Source organism: Crotalus tigris, unplaced genomic scaffold, assembly GCF_016545835.1.
Source record: "Crotalus tigris isolate CLP2741 ecotype Arizona unplaced genomic scaffold, ASM1654583v1 scf7180000018785.583249, whole genome shotgun sequence".
Classification (NCBI taxonomy): Eukaryota; Metazoa; Chordata; class Lepidosauria; order Squamata; family Viperidae; genus Crotalus; species Crotalus tigris.
In genome coordinates this window covers 338593-364214 of record NW_024097200.1, presented here as the reverse complement: position 1 = coordinate 364214, position 25622 = coordinate 338593, and the positions used below count along the sequence as shown (strand labels likewise).

The 25622-nt window shown below is 47.3% G+C and overlaps 1 protein-coding gene across 1 annotated transcript in view; it reads left to right on the top strand.

Annotated features, from left to right (window-relative positions):
* The window catches only part of ATCAY (ATCAY kinesin light chain interacting caytaxin), a 52003-nt gene extending 26947 nt beyond the window's left edge, over positions 1-25056 (top strand). Inside the window, exons 6-13 of the mRNA XM_039356092.1 lie at positions 1209-1311; positions 3727-3858; positions 7560-7646; positions 8868-8966; positions 10309-10344; positions 10455-10493; positions 12930-12962; positions 23157-25056. Coding sequence (XP_039212026.1) covers positions 1209-1311; positions 3727-3858; positions 7560-7646; positions 8868-8966; positions 10309-10344; positions 10455-10493; positions 12930-12962; positions 23157-23166 — 539 coding nt within the window. The 3' untranslated portion in view covers positions 23167-25056. The remainder of the gene's footprint in view (positions 1-1208; positions 1312-3726; positions 3859-7559; positions 7647-8867; positions 8967-10308; positions 10345-10454; positions 10494-12929; positions 12963-23156) is intronic.
* Positions 25057-25622: the final 566 nt, after the last annotated feature.

Genomic DNA, 25622 nt, shown 5'->3' with positions numbered 1-25622 from the left:
TCTGTGGATTCTGTCATACTGTGATGGGAAGGGGGTGAACAAAGGGGCTTTATGGCCCTCACTTCCTTCAGTACAAGTTCAAAGAGACTGAATGTGGATATCGCCAAAAGGACTAACCATAACAATGGGGCTATTACCTTTCAAGTAGTTCTCTCTGAAGTCTCCATCCAGCCGGCAGTAAGGAAAAGGGGGTGGGAGTGTGATGCCTGAGACTGTTGCTGGAAGAGGGGGGTGATTGGGTGGGGCTACTGGGGAACCCCTTAAAACCTTGAATGGGAGAGCTTGGACCCCAAGTCCTGTCTAGAACGCCTGCAACCATTTTCTCTTAATAAAGGATGCCTGCTGGAAGAATTATTCCAAGCGTTCTGTCTTCTTAAGATGCAAAGTGGGGTGGGTCCTTACATTTTTCCAATCAAACAAGTTGTCTGGTGTTTTTGCTAAGCTAATACATGTTTATTTATTTATTTATGAGACTTATATACCGCTTTAAGTGCAAGCACTCTCTAAGCGGTGTACACCAGTAAGCAATGTATATATATATTTACGTTGCCCCCAACAATCTGGGTCCTCATTTGACCTACCCCGGAAGGATGGAAGGCTGAGTCAACCTTGAGCCGGTGAGATTTGAACCTGCTGGACACAGTCAGCTAAAGTGGCCTGCAGTACTTGCACTCTAACTGCTGCGCCACCTCGGCTCACTTCCTAATCCTTCATTCTTTTCTCTAACCAAGAATAAAATAAATTCCAAATTTTATAATAGTCCGTATCTTCTTTATCTTTCAGCCTCATAGTTAGTCTGTCCATCTCTGCACATTCCAATATTTTCGTGATTCTTTCTTCTTCTGATGGCAATCCTTCATTCTTCCAGTACTGTGCAAAAATTATTCTTGCTGCTGTGGTAATATGTAGAATTAAATATAATTTCTGCTCATTAATCTTTTCAGACATAATGCCTAGTAAAAAAAGTTCAGGTTTAAAATCCACTTGTTCGCCCAGTATTTTTTCTAACCACATATGTATGCTCTTCCAATAGGCCTTCGCCTTCCCCACATGTCCACCAAATATGATAATACGTGCCTATGTTATGTTTACATTTCCAACGTCTATCTGACATATTTTTAAACATTTTTGCTAATCTGTATTTCAGCAAGGGAATCTCCATGGCCAACTCAGCAGGTCAATTCCCTCCTTGCTTCTGTCTCTCTTAGGTTATTACGGGGAAGGCCTCAACGCCATCATTGTCTTCGCGGCTTGTAATTTGCCAGACAGCAATCTACCTGAGTACCATTACATCATGGAGAACCTCTTCCTGTAAGTGGTGGCTCTTCTTGTGGTCTGCAAAGGAGGGGAGGATATCTCGTTGAGGCAAGATGGGGAGCCTCCGAAGTCATCTCTAACATGGGAAATGTCACCCTAAAAAAGGATGGGTTGGCCCGATTCCTGGCCCTTTGGAGGTGCTTAAAAAAGGGCTGCTTTGTCCTCCCGGACTTCAACTCCCAGAATTCCTCAGCCAGCATGGTTGAAGACAAGTGGACTTCAACTCCCAGAATTCCTCAGCCAGCATGGTTGAAGACGGGTGGACTTCAACTCCCAGAATTCCTCAGCCAACATGGTTGAAGAGGGTGGACTTCAACTCCCAGAATTCCTCAGCCAGCATGATTGAAGACGGGTGGACTTCAACTCCCAGAATTCCTCAGCCAGCATGGTTGAAGACGGGTGGACTTCAACTCCCAGAATTCCTCAGCCAGCATGGTTGAAGACGGGTGGACTTCAACTCCCAGAATTCCTCAGCCAGCATGGTTGAAGACGGGTGGACTTCAACTCCCAGAATTCCTCAGCCAGCATGGTTGAAGACGGGTGGACTTCAACTCCCAGAATTCCTCAGCCAGCATGGTTGAAGACGGGTGGACTTCAACTCCCAGAATTCCTCAGCCAGCATGGTTGAAGACGGGTGGACTTCAACTCCCAGAATTCCTCAGCCAGCATGGTTGAAGACGGGTGGACTTCAACTCCCAGAATTCCTCAGCCAGCATGGTTGAAGACGGGTGGACTTCAACTCAGACAGTGGACTTCAACTCCCAGAATTCCTCAGCCAGCATGGTTGAAGACGGGTGGACTTCAACTCCCAGAATTCCTCAGCCAGCATGGTTGAAGACGGGTGGACTTCAACTCCCAGAATTCCTCAGCCAGCATGGTTGAAGACGGGTGGACTTCAACTCCCAGAATTCCTCAGCCAGCATGGTTGAAGACGGGTGGACTTCAACTCCCAGAATTCCTCAGCCAACATGGTTGAAGACGGGTGGACTTCAACTCCCAGAATTCCTCAGCCAGCATGGTTGAAGAGGGTGGACTTCAACTCCCAGAATTCCTCAGCCAGCATGATTGAAGACGGGTGGACTTCAACTCCCAGAATTCCTCAGCCAGCATGTTGAAGACGGGTGGACTTCAACTCCCAGAATTCCTCAGCCAGCATGGTTGAAGACGGGTGGACTTCAACTCCCAGAATTCCTCAGCCAGCATGGTTGAAGACGGGTGGACTTCAACTCCCAGAATTCCTCAGCCAGCATGGTTGAAGACGGGTGGACTTCAACTCCCAGAATTCCTCAGCCAGCATGGTTGAAGACGGGTGGACTTCAACTCCCAGAATTCCTCAGCCAGCATGGTTGAAGACGGGTGGACTTCAACTCCCAGAATTCCTCAGCCAGCATGGTTGAAGACGGGTGGACTTCAACTCCCAGAATTCCTCAGCCAACATGGTTGAAGACGGGTGGACTCAACTCAGAACTCCAGCAGAGCCTCAGCCAGCACGGGTGGAAGAGCCAGCAACTTCAGAATTCCTCCAGCAGGGTGGACTTCAACTCCCAGAATTCCTCAGCCAGCATGGTTGAAGACGGGTAGACTTCAACTCCCAGAATTCCTCAGCCAGCATGTTGAAGACGGGTGGACTTCAACTCCCAGAATTCCTCAGCCAGCATGATTGAAGACGGGTGGACTTCAACTTCCAGAATTCCTCAGCCAGCATGGTTGAAGACGGGTGGACTTCAACTCCCAGAATTCCTCAGCCAGCATGATTGAAGACGGGTGGACTTCAACTCCCAGAATTCCTCAGCCAGCACGGGTGGACTTCAACTCCCAGAATTCCTCAGCCAGATTGAAGACGGGTGGACTTCAACTCCCAGAATTCCTCAGCCAGCATGGTTGAAGACGGGTGGACTTCAACTTCCATCCTCAGCCAGCATGGTTGAAGATGGATGGACTTCAACTCCCAGAATTCCTCAGCCAGCATGATTGAAGACGGGTGGACTTCAACTCCCAGAATTCCTCAGCCAGCGTAGTTGAAGACGGGTGGACTTCAACTCCCAGAATTCCTCAGCCAGCATGGTTGAAGCCGGGTGGACTTCAACTCCCAGAAGTCCTCAGCCAGCATGATTGAAGACGGGTGGACTTCAACTCCCAGAATTCCTCAGCCAGCATGATTGAAGACGGGTGGACTTCAACTCCCAGAATTCCTCAGCCAGCATGGTTGAAGACAAGTGGACCTCAACCACAATTCCCCAGCCCATCATGGGGGATTCTGGGAGATGAAGTCCACCTGTCTGAAAAGTTTCTAAGGTGGAAAAAAATCCCAATCTGAAAGAATACTCCCAACTTTGTGACTTGGGATATATCTTTTTGGGCTCACTTTTTCCTCACTTCTCTTTCTTCTCTTCCTCTTTGTTCCGGAAGGTACGTGATCAGCAGTTTGGAGCTGCTGGTGGCCGAAGACTACATGATTGTGTATTTGAATGGCGCCACTCCACGGAGGAGAATGCCGGGCATCGGCTGGTTGAAAAAGTGCTACCAGATGATTGACAGACGGTAAGGAGGGTCGATGCCATCAAAACCAGAATCTCAGTTACCCGTGGTTCAGTTGAGGAACAGGCTGCCCTGCGTCTGCTCTTTTGTGGCAGTGCGGACCCACTCTCCATGGGGGGCGGTGTGTGTGTGTGTGTGTCTGCATTTTCTCATATCCAAGCATTTTACTCCTTTTTAAATATGTTTGGCCTGGAATCCTCAGAGCAAGGCATTGATAATTGGGTCTTTTGGCCATAAATTTCATATATCTATGCATATCTATATTTCTCTATCTCTATCCCTATATCTCAATCTATCTATCTATTTGTCCATCCGTCTGTCTGTCTGTCTATCCATCTATCTATCTATCTATTCATCTATCCATCCATCCCTCTATCTTTCCATCTGTCTGTCTCCATCCATCATCTATGATGCAGGTATCTATCTATCTATCTATCTATCTATCTATCTATCTATCTATCTATCTATCTATCTATCTATCTATCTATCTATCTATCTATCTATCTCTCCATCTGTCCATCTTATATCTCCATCCATCCATCCACCATCTATCTGTCTGTCTGTCTGTCCGTCCATCCATCTATCCATGTATATCTCCATCCATCCACCTTCTATCTATCTGTCTATCTATCTGTCTGTCTGTCTGTCTGTCTGTCTCTGTGTCTCTGTCTGTCCTTCTGTCCGTCCATCCATCTATCCATGTATATCTCCACCATCCACCTTCTATCTATCTGTCTGTCTGTCCATCCATCCATCCATCCATCCATCCATCCATCCATCCATCTATATCTCCATATCATGTATCTATCAAATTTATGGCCCAAAGACCCCAATTGTATACGTTCCTGTGTTTGTACTCAGCTTCAGAAGGAAAATTATGCTGTGCTAGGAGTCAAAAAAATGACTTGAGGACCCGTCATCAACAGTTATTGATTTATTTTTGCAGGTTTTAAAATAACAACAACAGAAAGAAAAAAACAAAGCACAAAAGATAATCCTGACAGAAATGCACACGCTATGAAAGGGAGAAAATAACGGCAACAACCCTCCCAATTTTTTTTTTTTTAAAAAAAGTGAAAAAAAAATACAACACAAAAAAAGGAGGGGGGGGGAGAAAAGAAAAGGATGGTTTGCCAGGTGGAGTCACTGGTTTGAGAGGTGTGGCTATATAAATTGAATAAATAAATACATTAAAAGTATTGTTATAACCGTAAACAGTTACAATTCTATACAGATCGTGTTCAACTAACGACTGGTTGCTTAGTGACCATTTGAAGTTATGATGGACCCCCCCTTAAAGTTACTTCCCCTTTCGATTCATAGTTCAAACCCCTCCCTCTATGGCAGTGGTTCTCAACCTTTTTAATGCTGCGACCCCCCAACCGGTCGTAAGTCGATGACGACTCAACCGGTCATAAGTCGAGGACTACTCAACGGGTGCAGCACCGTTTGCAGACTGGGGCTTTTGGCGGGCTCAGCAGGGCAGAGACAGCCTGGACAATTCCTATTGGCTTTTGAAAGCCAATAGAATTAGACTCTATTCAAGAGAGTCTATTCTATTGGCTTTCCAAAGCCAACAGAATAAAAGGGAGTAGCACAGCTAAGGGAAAGGGGGAAAAAAGTGGCGGACTGCATTGTTTGGCGACCCCCGTGAAATGGTCGTTCGACCCCAAATGGGGTCCTGACCCACAGGTGGAGAACCACTACTCTATGGTCACGTGATCAAATCCTGGTTGCTCGACAACCTCTCACACTTACAGCTGCCTGCCACATCCAGCGATCATGTGATCTGTCTATTGCAGACAATAAGTGCATTTAACAACCATGTTGTTTGCTTAATGACCACAGCATTTGCTCAACAACTGCGGCAAAAATGTAGTATATATTTTCGTAGATTTTCACGAGTATAGGTATGCAGGTCTTGGTGTATTCGGGTCTTTTCCTGTGTAAGATTGAGAGTATCTTAGCGACGTTTCGACGAGGTCCCACTCGTCATCTTCAGGCTGGGGTCTTCGGCTTCGTGCTTGTGCGAGCAAAGTGTGATCGGAGCTGCTGTCTCTCTCTATATATTGGTGGGGGTCTGTGGAGTGCTGGCTTAGTTGCTGTAGGTGGATTGTTTGGCTGTGTAGGAGCTATTGTTTGTGGATTGTTTGGCTGTTTCGTAACATCCTGAGTAGTTGAGGTGCTGGCTGTGTGCCCATTAGTCAGGATGTTACAACACAGCCAACCACCCAGGATGGTGCACCACAGAACTCAGGATATCACTACATTAGATCTCAGGATGTCATCACACAACCCATTACCCAGCTCGTTACAACACAAAAGACTATTTATATGAATACATTTATTAATATAATAACTTACTGACCGATGCTGAATTTGACTTGAGCAACGTTGGCATTGACCAATTCGCCATTGGTCAATTGCAAAAGAGCAGTTTGGATCAGAACAGCTATGTTACCTCTAATACAGGGATGGGGAACGATAGCCCCTTTATGACTTGTGGACTTCAACTGGCTCAGGAATTCTGGGAGTTGAAGTCCACAAGTCAAACAAGGGCCATCATCCCCCACCTCTGCTCTAGCATCACAAAATGTGAACATCTGCCCATCCCAGGTCCTTGGGAAGGACTTGATAGGTGGATAAAAAATTCCAATTCCAGTCTGAACAGCTGGCTGATTGTGTGATAACCCTTAACAATAATAATTATTACAGGTACAGGTATAGTATAGGGGGTCTCTTGCTCAATAGTAGTAACTGTGAGAGGGACCTCGGAGTCCTAGTGGACAATCACTTAAATATGAGCCAGCCGTGTACTGCAGCTGCCAAAAAAGCCAACTCAGTGCTGGGCTGCATTAACAGAGGGAGAGAATCAAGATCACGTGAAGTGTTAATACCACTTTACAAGGCCTTGGTAAGGCCACACTTGGAATACTGCATCCAGTTTTGGTCACCACGATGTAAAAAAGATGTTGAGACTCTAGAAAGAGTACAGAGAAGAGCAACAAAGATGATTAGGGGACTGGAGGCTAAAACATATAATTGGTGGAATTGGGGATGTCTAGTCTAATGAAGAGAAGGACGAGGGGGGACATGATAGCAATGTTCCAGTATCTGAGGGGCTGCCCCAAAGAAGAGGGAGTCAAGCTATTCTCCAAAGTGCCTGAAGGCAGGACAAGAAGCAACGGATGGAAACTAATCAAGGAGAGAAGCAACCTAGAACTAAGGAGAAACTTCCTGACAGTGAGAACAATTAACCAGTGGAACTACCTGCCTCCAGAAGCGGTGAATGCTCCAACACTGGAAGTTTTTAAGAAGAGACTGGACAGCCATTTGTCCAAAATGGTGTAGGGTTTCCTGCCTGAGCAAGGGCTTGGACTAGATGACCTCTAAGGTCCCTTCCAACTTTATTATTATTATTATTACTATTACTCATGTAATAATTTAATAAAATTTAGTTTGATGCCATCCATTCAATCGTTTCTGATTCTTGACGATCCTATGGGCCACATCAAAAATTTAATTTAAGAAAACTTCCAGCTTGGTGCCGTTAACCACGACACCAACCTAGCTTCTTTTTTAAGATTCGTAGTGGTGCAGAATGTTCTCACTGAGGTGTGACTGTTTTAACCCAGTTTTGCTTTGGGTCTTTTTTTTTTTTTTTTTGCGAAAAAAAATTGCATCGCCTTTCATTTTTTTCACAGGCTCCGGAAAAACCTGAAAGCGTTGATAATCGTTCACCCTTCCTGGTTCATTCGGACGGTGCTGGCGATATCTCGGCCGTTCATCAGGTAAACGAATAAAAGCTGGAGCGAATCCCAGCTTGATACTTGGAAATGATTGCTTGTTTTGGCCTCTCTTGGTTTCCATATCTTTAAAAGCCACTTAATCACTTTTGCTTTCACACAGAGTAGGGTTGTTAGCAGCATCCTCTAAACTAATAGCCACACAGGGAGTCCTCAACTTACCACCACAGTAGAGACCAGAAAAAACAATGCAGTCCTTAAGCAAGTCATCCCGTGACCGGATCCGATTTTAAAACCTACCTTCCTTCCTTCCTTCCTTCCTTCCTTCCTTCCTTCCTTCCTTCCTTCCTTCCTTCCTTCCTTCCTTCCTTCTCTCCCTCCCTCCCTCCCTCCCTCCCTTCCTTCCTTTCCATAACAGAATGGGTCCTTCTTCCCTCCCTCCCTCCCTCCCTCCCCTCCTTCCTTCCTTCCATCCTTCCTTCTTTCCTTCCTTCCTTCCTTCCTTCCATCCATCCATCCATCCATCCATAACAGAATGGGTCCTGCCTCCATCCCTCCCTCTCCCTCCCTCCCTCCCTTCCTTCCTTCCTTTCTTCCTTCCTTCTCTTCCCCCTCCCTTCTATCACTGATGATGTTCCCTAGTTGGGTCATGAAACATCTGCAAGAAAATCACCAAACTCAGAGAGCACCAAGGACCCCACAGCCCGCCCTTCCTTCCTTCCTTCCTTCCTTCCTTCCTTCCTTCCTTCCTTCCTTCCTTCCTTCCTTCCTTCCTTCCTTCCATGACAGAATGGAAGGTCTTCTTGGAGGTCATCTAGCCCAACCCCCTGCTCTGGCAGGAAACCCTGTACTATTTCAGCCAGGTGTTTGTCTTCTTAAAAACTTCCAGTGTTGGAACATTCGCAACTTCCCCAGATGACTTTGCTTGTCAGAAGCTGACTGACAAGGTCACGACTGGCGATCCCAGGACTGCAAGACCCTGCAACCCTCGTAAATGCAAGCTATCCTCCCAAGCGCACAAATGGTGGTCAGGTGACCTCAGGGACGGTGGTGACCGTTGTAACCTTAAGGATGGGCCGCCAGTCACTTTTTCCAAGGCCGTTGCCGCTGCGAGCGGTTGTTAAAAAACGAACGGTCGCGAGTTCAGGAGCGAACCTTTTGAAGCTGAAACTAAAACCGTGTGTCTCCTCTTCTCTTCTCTTCTCTTCTCTTCTCTTCTCTTCTCTTCTCTTCTCTTCTCTTCTCTTCTCTTCTCTTCTCTTTTAGTGTGAAATTCATCAGCAAAATCCAGTACGTTCACACCTTGGAGGAACTGGCTCACACGATTCCCATGGAGCACGTCCAGATCCCCGACTGCATCTTGCAGTAAGGGTTGTTGTATTTTCAGATCCTCAGAAACCTCACACGGTGGAGGAGAAGAAGAAAAAAGAAGTATACTGTAGTAATTAAAATAAGCAATGGTGCCCTCCTTTAGAGTAGATTTGGTTTGCTCCGGGGTGTTGTCGTGAGTTATAGTGCATGACAGGATCGGGGGTGTGTGCGCACCTGTGCAGGTAAAGGGAGAGGTTAGCCCTGGGGGACTCCGTGCTGGGGGCGCATCCCCTGGAGGCAGGGAAGGACTATAGTAGAGCTCTTGGGAATCCTTGCGAGCCAAAATCCGCTTGGAAGCCTGGGAGAAGGACCGTTGGGCCTGCGGGGCTGGTGTTTCCTCACCTGGGCAACATGAAGGTGGGTGGGGGATTCTGGGAGTTGACGTCCACCCACCTTCACGTTGCCTCGGTTGGGAAATACTGTATTAGAGCATGCCAAGCTAACTCCGTTGACAGAAATAACTATCAATAGTAGCAATAATAGCAATCTTGTTCTCCTTCGCCTTCTCCTCCTCCTTCTCTTCCTCCTTCTCCTCCTTCTTCTCCTCCTCCCTCTTCCTCTTCCTTCTCCTCCTCCTCCCCCTCCCCCCTCCTCCTCCTCCCTCTTCTCCTCCTCCTTCTCCTCTTCCTCCTCCTTCTTCTTCTCTTCTTCCTTCTTCTCCTCCTCCCCCCTTCTCCTCCTTCTCCTCCCTTTTCTCCTCCTCTTCCTTCTCCTCCCCCTCCCCCTCCTCCTCCCTTTTCTCCTCCCCTCCTCCTCCTCCTTCTCCTCTTCCTTCTCCTCCTCCTCCCCCCTCCTCCTCCTCCTCCTCCCCTCCTTCTCCTCCTCCTTCTTCTTCTCTTCTTCCTTCTTCTCCTCCTCCCCCCTTCTCCTCCTTCTCCTCCCTTTTCTTCCTCCTCCTCCTCCTCCTCCTTCTCCTCTTCCTTCTCCTCCTCCTCCTCCCTTTTCTCCTCCTCCTCCTCCTCCCTTCTCCTCTTCCTCCTCCCCTCCTTCTTCTCCTCCTCTCCTTCTCTTCTCTTCTTCCTCCTCCTCCTCCTCCTCCCTTTTCTCCTCCCCTCCTCCTCCTCCTTCTCCTCCTCCTCCTCCCCTCCTCCCCCTCCTCCTCCTTCTCCTCCTTCTCCTCTTCCTCCTCCCCTCCTTCTCCTCCTCCTCCTCCTTCTCTTCTCCTCCTCCTCCCTCTCCTCCTTCTCTTCTCTCTCCTCTACTCTATACTCTACTCTATTCTCTGTTCTGTTCTGTTCTGTTCCACTTGTCTATTGAACAGTCTCATTCATCGGAAAACTGATTTTTCCCCACACCCTGGGGAGAACCCCTAACATTCTCCCTGCCTTTGCTCTAGGTTCGAAGAGGAGCGAAACCAGGCCAGGAAAGAGCGGTACGTGGGCCAGGAGGGGGAGGAAGGGGGGGTGTCACCCAGACCCCCTGGGGGAGCCCGTCCGGGAAGGGACGGCTTCATCCGGCCATGCTCTCTTTCTTTCCTTCCAGGACAGAAGGAGCGAAACAGGACCCGGCGGAGAGAGAGAGGTAAGCTTTTCCTGTCCCCTTTTTGGCCAGCAACATCCCGTTTCTCCTGCCAGGGACGGTCAGGAGAAAGCTAAAACAATTGTGGGAGGGAGAGGAGCCCTTTCCGCTCCCAGAGGCTAGTCGGAGATCTCCGAGGCATGACAACTTCCCCATGCTGGCTGGGGAATTCTGGGAGTTGACGTCCCTCCGTCTTCAGGCGGCCAAGGTTGAGCAACCCTTCCGTGCACCTGATGGAGGGAGCTGCACATCTCCCAGATTTATTCCTCGGCATAAAAGGGGCTCGTTGGAAAAAGGGGCTCCCTCCAATCCTTTCGCCAAAGGACAAGGGGACCTAGGGGTGGCCGGAGAAGTGAAGAGGAGAAGAGGAGGCTTGGAGCTCAGGGTTGAACTGCGAGGGGTCCTGGGTGCTCTCTGAGCTGGGTGGTTTTCTTCCAGATGTTTCATGACCCAGCTAGGTCACATCATCAGTGCTAGAAGGGAGTATGGTTTGCAGAGGAGGAGGAGGACGACGACTATGGGGTCCTGGGTGCTCTCTGAGCTGGGTGGTTTTCTTCCAGATGTTTCATGACCCAACTAGGGAACATCATCAGTGCTAGAAGGGAAGGGGTGTGTGGAGAGGAGGGAGAGGAGAAGGAGGAGGAAGGACTGTGAGGCCCTTGGTGCTCTCTGAGCTTGGCGGTTTCCTTGCAGACATTTCATAACCCAACTGGGGAACATCATCAGTGCTAGAAGGGAGAGGGGTTGGCAGAGAGGAGGAGGAGGAGGTGGAGGATGAGAGGGGGGAGGAGGAGGAGGAGGACGACGACGACAGTGACTGTGGGATCCTTGGTGATCTCTGAGCTTGGCGGTTTTTTTTCAAGACGTTTGATGACCCAACTAAGTCACATCATCAGTGCTAGAAGGAGAAAGAGGAGGAGGAGGAGGAGGAGGAGGAGGAGGAGGAGGAGGAGAAAGAAGAAGAAGATTGTGAGGTCCATCATCACTGCTAGAGCAGGGGGGGATTGCAGAGAGGAGGAGGGCTGTGGGGTCGTTGGTGCTCTCTTAGCTTGGTGGGCTTTTTGCAGACATTTCATGACCCAACTATTTATTTATTTACAAATTTATTTACAAATATTTATATGCCGCCCAATCCCAAAGGACTCAGGGCGGGAACTAGGGAACCTCATCAGTGCTAGAAGGGAGGGGGGTTTGTGGGAAGGAGAAGGAGGAGGACAGTTGGGTCCTTGATGCTCTCTGACCTTGATGGTTTCCTTGCAGACATTTTATAACCCAGCTAGGTAACACCATTATGTTAGAAGGGGAAGGGTTCGTTGAGAAGGAGGAGGAGGAGGAGGAGGAGGAGGAGAAGTAAGACTGTGAGGTCCTGCTTCTCTCTGCAATTGGTGGTTTCCTTGCAGACGTTTCATGACCCAATTAAGTAACATCCTCAGTGCTGTCATTACCTTCCAGCACTGAAGATGTTACCTAGTTTGGTCATGAAACGTCTGCCAGGAAACCGCCAAGCTCAGAGAGCACCGTGGATCTCACAGATGCCCCCTTGGATGTAATTCAGAAGCTGCATCTTTCCCCTTCTTCTCTGTTTTGAGACATGCAAGGGCCTTTTTTTGGGGTGGGGGTCATGGCACAACGTCAGAGTGCTTCTTTTCCAAGGTGAAGGAGTTAGCTTTGCATTTCCTGCAGGAAAGGACTTCCCAAGACGACTGTATAGTTCGACCAACAAGGCTACCCCCAGCTACCGATTATTATTGGCAGGAAATGGTTATTTTCTATACCAGGGGTAGGCCACCTTGGCTCTTTTATGACTCGTGGACTTCAACTCCCAGAATTCCTGAGCCAGCCATGCTGAGGGGAAAGGGAGAGCTTTCCAAGCTGAGCCAGGCTGGCTCAGGAATTCTGGGAGTTGAAGTCCACCAGTCATGAGGGGGCCATAGTTCCCCCATGCTGGCTCAGGAATTCTGGGAGTTGAAGTCCACTAGTCATGAGGGGGCCATAGTTCCCCCATGCTGGCTCAGGAATTCTGGGAGTTGAAGTCCACGAGTCATGAAGCAGCCTAGGCCTAGGCCAGAGGTACGCCACCTTGGCACTTTTATGACTTGTGGACTTCAACTCCCAGAATTCCTGAGCCAGCCATGCTGAGGGGAAAGGGAGAGCTTTCCAAGCTGAGCCAGGCTGGCTCAGGAATTCTGGGAGTTGAAGTCCACCAGTCATAAAAGGGCCAAGGTGGCCTACCCCTGTTCTATACTATTTCTGCCATGCGGCCAAATAACTCGCCACTTCAAAGCAGTGTGTGTGTGTGGGGGGCTTCATTAGCTTCTTTGCTGGAGGACTCAAAATATCCTGGGCAGCCCAGAGTCAACTTGCATTTCCAAAAATAAATAAAAGCAAATAAACACATTTTCTAACATTTCTTAATACTTTGTCTAACTTCCAAAACAGGACTGCCGTTCCTTCAGAAGTTCAGGAAACAAGGTTTGGGATGTGATTTTATTAAAATGCACGTCTTTTTTTTTATTCGTTGTTTTTAAGAACGCCTTCCGTTTTAATTTTTGTGTTTTGCCCTTTTTAATGAAACCATCTCTTTAAGTTTGGGCGTGAGTGTTGCTTTTAAAAGATTACAATCTCGTACCCTCAATTAAGACCCAAGGAACTCCTTGGTCAGTTGATCTGTGACATGACCTTAAGGAGGCTGGAGAACGGGAATTGGGTGTGCTTAGTCTAAAGAAAAGAAGAAACAGGGGACATCATCATCATCATCATCATCATAGTAAAGTTGGAAGGGACCTTGGAGGTCATCTAATCCAACCCCCTGCTCAGGCAGGAAACCCTATACCATTTCGGACAAATGGCTGTCCAGTCTCTTCTTAAAAACTTGCAGTGTTGAAGCATTCACCGCTTCTGGAGGCAGGTTGTTCCACTGGTTAATTGTTCTAACTGTCAGGAAGTTTCTCCTTAGTTCTAGATTGCTTCTCTCCTTGATCAGTTTCTTCTCCTGCCTTCAGGAGCTTTGGAGAATAGCTTGACTCCCTCTTCTTTGGGGCAGCCCCTGAGATACTGGAAGACTGCTATCATGTCCCCCCTTGTCCTTCTCTTCGTTAAACTAGACATACCCAATTCTAGCAATCGTTCCTTATATGTTTTAGCCTCCAGTCCCCTAATCATCTTTGTTGTTCTTCTCTGCACTCTTTCTAGAGTCTCAACATCTTTTTTACATTGTGGTGACCAAAACTGGATGCAGGATTCCAAGTGTGGCCTTACCAAGGCCTTTGTAAGGACCCACCCCACTTTGCATCTTAAGAAGACAGAACTCTTGGAATAGTTCTTCCAAAAGGAATCCTTTATTAAGAGAAAATGGTTGCAGGCATGCTAGACAGGACTTGGGGTCCAAGCTCTCCCATTCAAGGTTTTAAGGGGTTCCCCAGTAGTCCCACCCAATCAACCCCCCTTCCCAATGATAGTTTCAAGTATCACAATTCCACCCCGTTTCTTCTTTCTTCCGTCTGGATGGAGACTTCAGATAACTACATGAAAGGCAAATACTCTTCTTTGTTAATGCTAATGTTCTCTGGTGTTAACGCTTTGAGGTTACAATAGGTTACATTAAACACACATTCAGCATTCAGCTCTTTGAAGTCTACTGAAGGAAGTGAGGGCCATAAAGCCCTTTTGTTCTCCCCCTTCTCTCCCTCTTATGGCATAATCCAAAGAAGGCAGAATTGGGAGTTTCTATATTTGATAATTAAAGATGAAATATGATTGGATTCTGACATCCGGCCCCTCTTAAAAATAAGAGAGATCCACCTGAAAGAAAATACAAGTATAAAATTTAGTCAGGCGTGTTAGGATACTCTGTGTGAAACTTCTTCAATAGCTTCGGGGCTCTGACATGACGTTTATGGACCCACTCATTTTGTGAGGGAGGGCGGTGTTTCCAGGCAACTAGGTACTGAGTTGCTCCATGATATCTCCTAGAGTCAAGGACTTCCTTTATTTCGAAGTGTTGTTCACCCTCCACCATGATTGGAGGTGTGGGGGGGGGATTTTTGGCCGTAGAGGTGACTGATGCTCTCTTTTCAGCAAGCTGCAATGAAAAATTGGGTGTATTTGCCTGAGATTTTTGGGTAATTCTAATTCTACTGTTACTGGATTTATGATTCTTTTAATTGGAAAAGGTCCTATATATTTTGGTCCAAGTTTTTTACAGGGCTGTAGGGACTTTAGGTATTTTGTAGATAAGTACACCATTTCTCCTATAATGAATGGTGTAGGCTCAACCCTTTTTTTATCGGCTTGTGTTTTGTAAGCCTGCCTAGCTTCATCTAGTGCTTTTCTGACTATTGGCCAGGTGTTTTGTAATTTTTCCATCCATTCTTTCAGCGAGGGGATCGTTGGTTCGTTTGGGGTTAATTCTGGCATGGGGTTGAAACTTTGACCGGTGGCTATTTGAAAAGGAGTGTAACCTGTGCTGGAGTGGACTGCATTATTGTAGGCAACTTCTGCAAAAGGGAGTAAGTCCGCCCACTCGGTCTGCTGGAAACTAAGAAAACATCTTAAATATTGCTTAAGTACTGAGTTCATTTTTTCAGCCCCCCCATTTCCTTGAGGGTGGTGGCTAGATGTCAGTCCCTGAGTGGTTCCTAAGAGGGATAAAAATTCCTTCCAAAATGCAGACGTAAATTGCACCCCCCTGTCAGAGATGATGCGTTGGGGTGCCCCATGCAATCTGTAAATGTGTTGGATGAAAAGTTTTGCTAAGGCTTTTGCAGTGGGAATCTTTTGGCAAGGGATAAAATGCACCTGTTTGGAAAACAAGTCCGTGACCGTCCAGACCACAGTATTCCCATTGCTTTCTGGCAATTCCACTATAAAATCCATGGCTATTTCTCTCCAGGGGGCTGAGGGACTTGCCACTGTTTGCAATAGTCCTGGCACTTTCCCTTGCAACCTCTTTGCCGTGGCACATTTTGGACAACTGGCTATATAACTTTCAATGTCCTTTTTCATGGATGGCCACCAAAATTGCCGTTTAATTAAATGTAAAGTTTTTACAAATCCAAAATGCCCTGCTGATTTTGTGTCATGGCAAAGGTGCATGAAAGTTACTCTTTGAGTTGTTGGTATATATAACTTTTCCCCTATCCAAGGCAACCCGTCTCTCATTGTGCACACATTTTTGTTTTTCTGGAACCATTCATCTGTTTCCAAACTTTTTCTGAATTCAATTCCAGTTTGGCTGTCCAGTTGTGGTTTTAATTTGGCTTGGGTTCTTGTGGTTACTGGTGCTGCCAGTTGTGACTCTGCCATTATTGGTCTAGAGTCTGTGGTTCGTGCGCTGTTATATTGGGGCATGCGAGATAGTGCATCTGCCAGGAAGTTCTTTCTTCCTGGTAAATGTTTGAGCTTAAATTGGAATTGGTGAAAATGCTGGGACCAGCGGGCTTGTTTGGGATTGAGTTTCCTGGAAGTTTTCAGGGCTTCCAAATTTTTGTGATCAGTCCACACCTGGAAGGGGATTTTGTTGCCTTCCAGGAACTGTCGCCATGTGAGTAATGCCCAACGTATCCCATAAGCCTCCTCCCATACGGGCCAGCGCTGTTCTGTTTCCGTGAGTTTCTTGGATGTATATGCACAGGGTTGCAATACTGCATCATCATTTTCTTGTAATAGCACAGCCCCCACTGCCACATCACTTGCATCTGCCTGTATTATGAAGGGCTTGTCCATGTCTGGGTGCCTTAGTACTGGTTCGGCAGAAAAAAGTCTCTTTAGTCTCTCAAACGCTGCTTGGCACTCCATTGTCCATGTTAGTGGCTGGCTAGGTTTTACTGAGGATGTTCCCTTCGTTTTTAGTAAGTTGGTGAGGGGCAAGGCTATCTGTGCAAATGAGGGGATGAATTGGCGGTAAAAATTTGCAAAGCCCAGGAAACTTTGTAGTTGCTTTCTTGTGCGGGGTGGTGCCCATTCTATACTGCTCTGACCTTCTCCGGGTCCATTTCAATGCCCTGTGGGGATATGCGATAGCCTAGGTAGTCTATCCTTTCCTGGTGGAATTCGCATTTTGAGAGTTTGGCATATAGGTGAGCGGCTCGCAGCTTCTTTAAAACCGCTCTGACAAGTTTGACGTGTTCTTCTTTTGTTTCGGTAAAGATAAGAATGTCGTCCAAGTAAACAAGGACCCCCTTAAACAGGTGCTCCCTTAGAACGTCATTGATTAGTTGCATAAAGACTGCAGGGCCCCCTTGTAATCCAAATGGCAAGACTTTGAATTGATAGCACCCCATGGGGCAGTTAAATGCAGTCTTCCATTCGTCCCCTTCCTTGATTCTCACGCGATAGTAAGCTTCCCTTAGGTCTAGTTTAGAAAAAATTTTCCCTTTCGATAGGTGTGACAGCATGTCTTTCATGAGGGGCAGCGGGTATAGGTTGCTTTCACTGATTGTATTCAGGGCCCTATAATCCACGCATAAACGTAAAGAGCCATCCTTCTTCTCTCTAAAAAGGACCGGGGCAGCCACTTTAGGCTTAGCTGGTTCAATGAAACCTCTCTCCAGGTTTTTTTTTATAAATCTTTCCATTTCCTCCTTCTCCTTTGGGCTCATGGAGTATAATCTGGGCTTCGGGAGTTTTGCCCCAGGCTTGAATTCAATGGTACAGTCTGTGGGTCGGTGGGGGGGAAGCTCATTCGCCCTCTCCTCACTGAAGACTTCAGCAAGGTCCCTATATTCCTCTGGTATTTCTGTTAATCTTTTTTCCTCTCCTATGGATGCTTTTTCTATTCTTGATTCTGGTAGCCTCCCTTGGGGTTTTAAGTCCATAGGGTCCCCCTTCGGGAATTTGATTTCTGTCGTCCTCCAATTTACCCAGGGGTTCCATTTTTTCAACCATTCCATCCCTAGAATCATTGGGCATTCCATACCTGGGGTCACCACAAACGTTAAGTCCTCTTCATGGTTGCCCAGGGAGAGGTGTATTGGCAGAGTGGCTAGGGTAGCTGGCACCCCCCCTGCTATGGATCCATCTAGCTGGCCAAATGAGATTGGTTGTTCCAGTCTCCTGGATGGGATGCCCAGATTCCCCACTAGTGTTGGGCTAATGAGGCAGCGGGTGCAGCCAGAGTCTATTAAGGCTTTCACCTTCACAGCTTCGGGCATGGGGGGGATTAATATAGTCACTGTTTTGAAGATGGGTGTGATGCGTCCACTTACCAGGGGTTCGCCTTCCGAGCTGTCATCTGAGGCATCCACCGTCCCTGTGGTGTAGGCTGGAGTTCTTTCCCCTTGGTGAGCAGAGGTGGGGTTTTCTGCAATTTCCATCATTTTCATGGCTGTTTCTTTTGGCTTAGCTGAATACCCTCTGGGTTTGTTGATTGGGGATCTGTCTGGGTTGTGCTGGGGGGCCTTTGAGCGGCATTCTACAGCTCGATGCCCTTCTCTTCCGCACTTGAAACACCCCATCTGCTTCTTGGCTGTATCCGATGATTTCACCGGTTGGTGTGTCAGCTCAGGCGGGGGGCGGCTCCATTGTTTTCCTCGGCGATGCCTCTTCAATATGTCGATCTCTGCTTCCTCTGCCAAGACGTACCATTCCTCAAGTCGATGTGGGTCTCCTCGGGGCAGGCAAGCATCATATAGATCATAGTTTAGTCCGTCTTTGAAACGGCCAAGGAGGATGTCTTCTGGCCAATTCAGTTTGCTGGCAATGGCTCGGAATTCTTGTGTATACTCAGCCACTGGGCGTTTGCCCTGCCTCATCGTTGTTATTCTTTCACGGGCTTTGCGATCAGCCAGGGGGTCTTCAAATCGTCTTCTCAACGAGGACATGAAACGGTTGAAGTTACTGAGTTCTGGGGCATTGGAGTCATGCAGGTTCACCACCCAATCTGCAGCTGGTCCATCCAGGGCAGATTGCACGATCCGGATGCGGGCTTTGTCGCTGGGGATGTCCTGCCCATATTCCTCCATGTAGCTGAGGACTTGGGTTAGGAAAAACCCCAAGCGTGTTGGCTCCCCTTTGAATTTCACCTCCAACGGTGGACGTCTTGGAATGGATCGGTGCCTCCATTGTGGGTGGTAGTGTCTTCCGTCCAGATTTCCATCTTGGGTCCGGTAGGGGGTGGGAGCTCCTGGATCAGTAAATGTCCCTGGGGTTGCAGGTTCCACGTCCCCCTCGGTGTCTCTCCCTTTGTGGCTCCAGGAACTGGGGCGGGCGTAGGGCTCAGGAATCTCCTCTCCTAGGGAGCTGAGAGTTCTCTTCATCAGGTCAATAGCTCTCTCTAGGATCCAGTCTGAGTACGGCATACAGCTTCCTCCCTCTTCACTTGCGTGCAGGGATTTCTCCATCTCCTGCTTCCATTCTGGTTGCTTGGTCCCCCGTCTCAGGGTCACTTTTCTTGATTCCTTTCCCCACTCGCTTTTCTTTCCAACGCCCATCGACCAGCGAGGCTTGTGGTCCTGTGTCTCCACCACTTCTTCTTCTGAGAAATCTGGCCTCTCGGATCCCAACATCTGGCAAGGTTCCAACTGGGTCAGCGGCTCTCTTTCCAGGGAGTTTTCTCCCTCTCTTGCTTCGTTGTCTGACATGGTAAATTTTTGCAAAATCCCCCGGCAAGGGTCTACCTTCCAGGTGGATTAATTTTGCAAGTCCTGTCTAATGTAAGGACCCACCCCACTTTGCATCTTAAGAAGACAGAACTCTTGGAATAGTTCTTCCAACAGGAATCCTTTATTAAGAGAAAATGGTTGCAGGCATGCTAGACAGGACTTGGGGTCCAAGCTCTCCCATTCAAGGTTTTAAGGGGTTCCCCAGTAGTCCCACCCAATCAACCCCCCTTCCCAGTGATAGTTTCAAGTATCACAATTCCACCCCGTTTCTTCTTTCTTCCGTCTGGATGGAGACTTCAGATAACTACATGAAAGGCAAATACTCTTCTTTGTTAATGCTAATGTTCTCTGGTGTTAACGCTTTGAGGTTACAATAGGTTACAATAAACACACATTCAGCATTCAGCTCTTTGAAGTCTACTGAAGGAAGTGAGGGCCATAAAGCCCCTTTGTTCTCCCCCTTCTCTCCCTCTTATGGCAGAATCCAAAGAAGGCAGAATTGGGAGTTTCTATATTTGATAATTAAAGATGAAATATGATTGGATTCTGACAGCCTTGTAAAGTGGTATTAACACTTCATGTGATCTTGATTCCATCCCTCTGTTAATGCAGCCTAGCACTGTGTTGGCTTTTTTGGCAGCTACAGCACACGGCTGGCTCCTATTTAGGGGATTGTCTACTAGGACTCCGAGGTCCCTCTCACAGTTACTACTATTGAGCAAGGTGCCACCTATGCTGTACTTGTGCATTTGTTTTTTCTTGCCTAAATGTAGAACCTTGCTTTTTTCACCATTGAATTTCATTTTGTTAGATAGTGCCCAGTGTTCAAATCTGTCCAGATCTATTTTTTTATTTTATTATTTTTATTTATGAGACTTATATTCCGCTTTAAGTGCAAGCACTCTCTAAGCGGTGTACACCAGTAAGCAATGTATATATATATTTACGTTGCCCCCAACAATCTGGGTCCTCATTTTACCTACCCCGCAAGGATGGAAGGCTGAGTCAATCTTGAGCCGGTGAGTTTTGAACCGCTTACCTGCTGAACACAGTCAGCTAAAGTGGCCTGCAGTACTGCACTCTAACTGCTGCGCCACCTCGGCTCCTTCTGTATCTTAAGCCTGTCTTCTGGAGTGTTGGCTATTCCTGCCAGCTTGGTGTCGTCTGCAAATTTGATGAGTTCCCCATCTATCCCTTCATCCAAATCGTTGATGAAGATGTTGAAGAGCACTGGGCCCAGAACAGAGCCCTGGGGCACCCCACTACACACTTCCCTCCATGTAGATGCAGTTCCATTGAGGACCATTCGCTGAGTACAGCTGGTCAGCCAGCTACGGATCCATCTGGTGGTGATTCTGTCTACCCCACATTTTTCTATCTTATCAAGTAGTAAGTTGTGATCTACTTTATTAAATGCCTTACTGAAGTCCAAGTAAATTATGTCCACAGTCTTCCTCTGATCCACTAATTTTGTCACTTGGTCAAAGAATGCAATAAGATTTGTCTGGCATGATCTATTTTTGACATGATAGCAGTGTTCCAATATCTCAGGGGTTGCCCCCAAAAAGAGGGAGTCAAGCTATTCTCCAAAGCACCAGAAAGCAGGACAAGAAGCAATGGATGGAAACTAACCAAGGAGAGAAGCAACCTGGAACTAAGGAGAAACTTCCTGACAGTTAGAACAATTAATCCATGGAACAACCTGCCTCTAGAAGTTGTGGATGCTCCAACACTGGAGGTTTTCAAGAAGAGACTGGACAGCCATTTGTCTGAAATGGTCTGGGGTCTCCTGCTCCAGCAAACCATTTCAGACAAATGGTTGTCCAATCTTTCCTTAAAAACCTCCAGTGTTGGATCACCCACAACTTCTGGAGGCAAGTCCTTCCACTGATTAATTGTTCTAACTTCCAACGGTTGCTAAATAAAGATTGTAAATTGAGGATTAGCTGTGCTCTGTTTTGCCGATTGTTTACAGCAGTGGTTCTCAACTTTTTTAATGCCGCGACCCTCAACTGGTTGTAAGTTGAGGACTACTCAACCGGTCGTAAGTCGAGGACTAGTCAACTGGTGCAGCACCGTTTGCAGAACGGGACTTTTGGCGGGCTCAGCAGGGCAGAGACAGCCTGGACAATTCCTATTGGCTTTGGAAAGCCAATAAAATTAGACCCTATTCAAGAGAGTGTCTTCTATTGGCTTTCAAAAGCCAATAGAATAAAAGGGAGTAGCACAGCCAAGGAAAAGGGGGGGAAAATGGTGGACTGCGTTGTTTGGCGACCCCCGTGAAATGGTCGTTCGACCCCAAATGGGGTCCCGACCCACAGGCGGAGAACCACTGGTTTACAGTGTTAAGCTCTCTAAAAACATACCGCGTTTCCCCCCCAAATAAGCCCTAGCTTGATTTTCATGCATGCCACTAATATAAGCCCTGCCCCCAAAGTAAGCCCTAGTTTTGGGGCAAGGCGCACAGGTAAAAATCAAGCAAGGGGAGGTTGGGGGTTGGGGGCTGCTCCACGTGCCCTGCACCCACTTACCTTAGGACCGCTGCAGCCAGGCCTCCCACACCCAACACCTGTTGTGCTGCTGGTTGAGTTCTGCAGCCGCTCGTGGCTGCACGCCACGTGGCGCATTGCTCCGGTGCCACCGCCCGCAGCAGGAGGCTGCGTGGCTAATGCCGATTGCACTGGTGCCGCTACTTGTGGCAGGAGGCCACGTGCGGTTCGTTGCTGTGGTGCCACAGTGCACGCATGCCACGGCACAACACATCACACAGCCTCCTGCCCCGAGTGGAGGCACCAGCATGTGGCATGCTGCCGCAAGCGGCCACAGAAGAAATCACACAGCGGCGTGACAGGTGTCGGGCTGCGGGGGTCCTAAGGTAAGCAGGTAAGACATCCCCTGAAAATAAGACCAGGTGCCTCTTTTGGAGGCAATATATATATATATATATATATATATATATATATATATATATATATATATATATAAGACAGGATCTATATTTAGGCAAGAAGGTTCTACATTTAGGCAAGAAAAACCAAATGTACAGGTATAGTATAATAACCAAATGTACAGGTATAGTATAGGGGGTACCTTGCTCAATAGTAGTAACAGTGAGGGATCTCGGAGTCTTAGTGGACAATCACTTAAATATGAGCCAGCAGCGTGCTGCAGCTGCCAAAAAAGCCAACACAGTGCTGGGCTGCATTAACAGAGGGATAGAATCAAGATCACGTAAAGTATTAATACCACTTTACAAGGTCTTGGTAAGGCCACACTTGGAATACTGCATCCAGGTTTAGTCACCACGATGTAAAAAAGATGTTGAGACTCTAGAAAGAGTACAGAGAAGAGCAACAAAGATGGTTAGGGGACTGGAGGTTAAAGCATATAAAGAACGGTTGCTGGAATTGGGTATGTCTAGTTTAATGAAGAGAAGGACGAGGGGGGACATGATAGCAGGATTCCAGTATCTCAGGGGCTGCCCCAAAGAAGAGGGAGTCAAGCTATTCTCCAAAGCCCCTGAAGGCAGGACAAGAAGCAACGGGTGGAAACTGAGCAAGGAGAGAAGCAATCTAGAACTAAGGAGAAACTTCCTGACAGATAGAAGAATTAACCAGTGGAACAACCTGCCTCCAGAAGCGGTGAATGCTCCAACACTGGAGGTTTTTAAGAAGAGACTGGATAGCCATCTGTCCGAAATGACGTAGGGTTTCCTGCCTGAGCAGGGGGTTGGACTAGATGACCTCCAAGGTCCCTTCCAACTTTATTATCATTATTATTAATTAACCAGTGGAACAACCTGCCTCCAGAAGCTGTGAATGCTCCAATAGTGGAGGTTTTTAAGAAGAGACTGACAGCCATTTGTCTTAAATGGTGTAGGGTTTCCTTCCTGAGCAGGGGGTTGGACTAGATGACCTCCAAGGTCCCTTCCAACATCATCATTATTATTATTATTATTATTATTATTATTATTGTCATCATCATCATCAGGGAAACATAGTAGTAGCTTGTGGTCTGGAAATATTAACTCCGCCTAACTTTCTCCCCCTCTCTCTCCAACTCCTAGTATGTCATGAATCAGGATGGAGAGACAGACGTAGTTGAAGAAAACCCTCCACCTGATAAGAAACCCCCCAACCACCATATACGTTCCTTTCCTGGCCTTCCGATCTTGTAAACATCTCGTCTTCTGTCCCAGAAGGAGCAACTTGCCGTTTCTCCATCGCCAGAGGCAAAGTCAGCTTGTGAGACTCCATCCCATCACCACAAAGTTTGCAAACGAAGGAGTCCTTCCAGGAAAGGCACTTGAGCCCTTGAGTTTCCAGAGAGATTCTGCATCTAGTCGAGAAAACGGAGATCTGGACGTTGACACAGCAAGGCTTTTCCTGCAGTTGCTGCAAGTCGGAAACCGGCATAGCAACGCCAACCTGGAAAGCACATTTTTCGTGCCAGATAATTGTAAAAAGAGATGTTTGCCTCATGCATCGCTCTGTCCCGAACAGCTTAAGGGCCAGTGTTTCTCAACCTTGACAATTTTAAGGCATGTGGACTTCAACTCCCAGAATTCCACAGCCAGCAATGCTGGCTGTGGAATTCTGGGAGTTGAAGTCCACGTGCCTTAAAATTGTCAAGGTTGAGAAACACTGGCTTAAGCCTTCTTCTGCTTTCAGAGATGGTTTGCCTAGGCCTGTTCCCACAGACACGGAAAGTCGATCCCTCCTTAACCGTCAAATTGGGGGGGGCTCCTGCTGAAACCCCCTCCGGCAAATAATGTGAAATAGAACATTGATCCAAGCTTTCCTTTCGAAGGATTCTCTCTCTCTGCATCCTACAATTCCCCAGAAATAAAGAATGTCCTTCAACCATCAGCGTCAAAATGCAATTAGGGCTTTGATTGTTTTTACGGCACTGGACAATCACCCTCTCTCCTTTTGTATCTGGATGGGATAGAAGTTGCAAACACACTAAGATTTCCTAGAACAAGCAAAAAAAAAAAACAGGAAAGGATGCAGGCTTTAACCAGCCGAGTCACAACATGCAAACCTTAAAACAAGATGCATGGTTTTTCCTTGAGCTTTCGGTACTGCCTTTCTTTCCAGCACAATAAACATGAGGAGGACTATCCGGTGGGAATAAAAACATTGACAAAAGTGATTTAGTGGGAGAGGCCTGGAATGAGGAGCTTAGCCATCAAGTCTGGACTCAGTTTGGGGACACACAGATCCCTCCCTCCCTTAAAAATAGGATCCGAAAATCTTTTTTCTTACCTACATCTCTTTGAATATTAACAATTTTGGTCCAGCCTCCACCTGTTGTTCAACACTGCGGGAAATTGCGGTAGGATTCTTGGCACAGCTTCTCACCAAAATGTTATGCCAATCCAGGAAGTTACAGAAAGGGATTTAACTATAGGCAAAGAAAAGTTAACAGCAGAAGCCAGCTGAAGGAGCAGTTGCAAACAGGAAAGTATCACCTCTCTTTTATGAGGAGGCCCTCCTGTGTGTGCTGGTCCATTCATGTGCAATCGTTGAACATTACAAGAAGAGAGAGAGAGAGAGAAGACTTCACAATCCACTGTACGCATTTTCAGAATTGTTTTTATCTTTTAACGCCTTGTGAATAAGCAGCAAAACAACGGTGGGGACAAATTGGAACTGTTAAAAAGTCGCTTGGATCAACGGCAAAAGAGCCCAGACCATTTCTGAAGCTGCTCTGTTTAGCCAGGACTGCATCATCCATCGGAAAAGGACCGTTTTTGGGAGGGGAATGGCGGATACAGAGAAAGGGGATTTCCTCACTGGAGGAAACCCACCTGGTGGGAAATGCCAGGGATTATAAGTTAGGATTTTGCTTTTTTTCAGGGAGCAACTGGACTTTCTTGTTTTGCCTTGGAAGACGTTTCGCTTCTCATCCCAGAAGCTTCTTCAGGTTCTGACTGGATGGTGGGGAAGGGAAGGATTTATACTCCTTGCAGACAGCTGGTCATTTGCATCTTTTGAGAGAGTCGTTGAGGCCACTTGGAGGTTTATCTTTGTCCTCAGGGTCACCTGAGTGGTGCAAATGGATGTGGAGCCTTCTTGGCCTCAGGCTGAAGGCTTCATACCCATTTGCACTCCAGGTGGCCTCAACGACTCAGAGAGAGTACCAATGACCAGCTCTGCGAGGAATATAAATCCTTCCCTTTCCCACCATCCCTTCGGAGCTGAAGAAGCTTCTGGGATGAGAAGCGAAACGTCTTCAAAGAAAAAGCAAGAAAGTTTTGCAAAAGCACCTGATCTAGATGACTGAGAATCTCCACCGACATCTAGCTGCGCACTTTGGGATGAACCCCCTTCCAATGGTGCGGGAGGAGGAACAGATTTCCAGAAAACATGGCAGACTGCAAGAACCGTTTGCGCTTCAGCTGAAGAAGCTTCTTGGAGGAGAAACGAAAAGTCTTCAAAGAAAAAACAAAGTCCAGTCACCTTTTGCAAAAGCACCTTTGGGACAGCCACGATCTGGATGACTTGGAATCTCCATAGACATAGTTAGG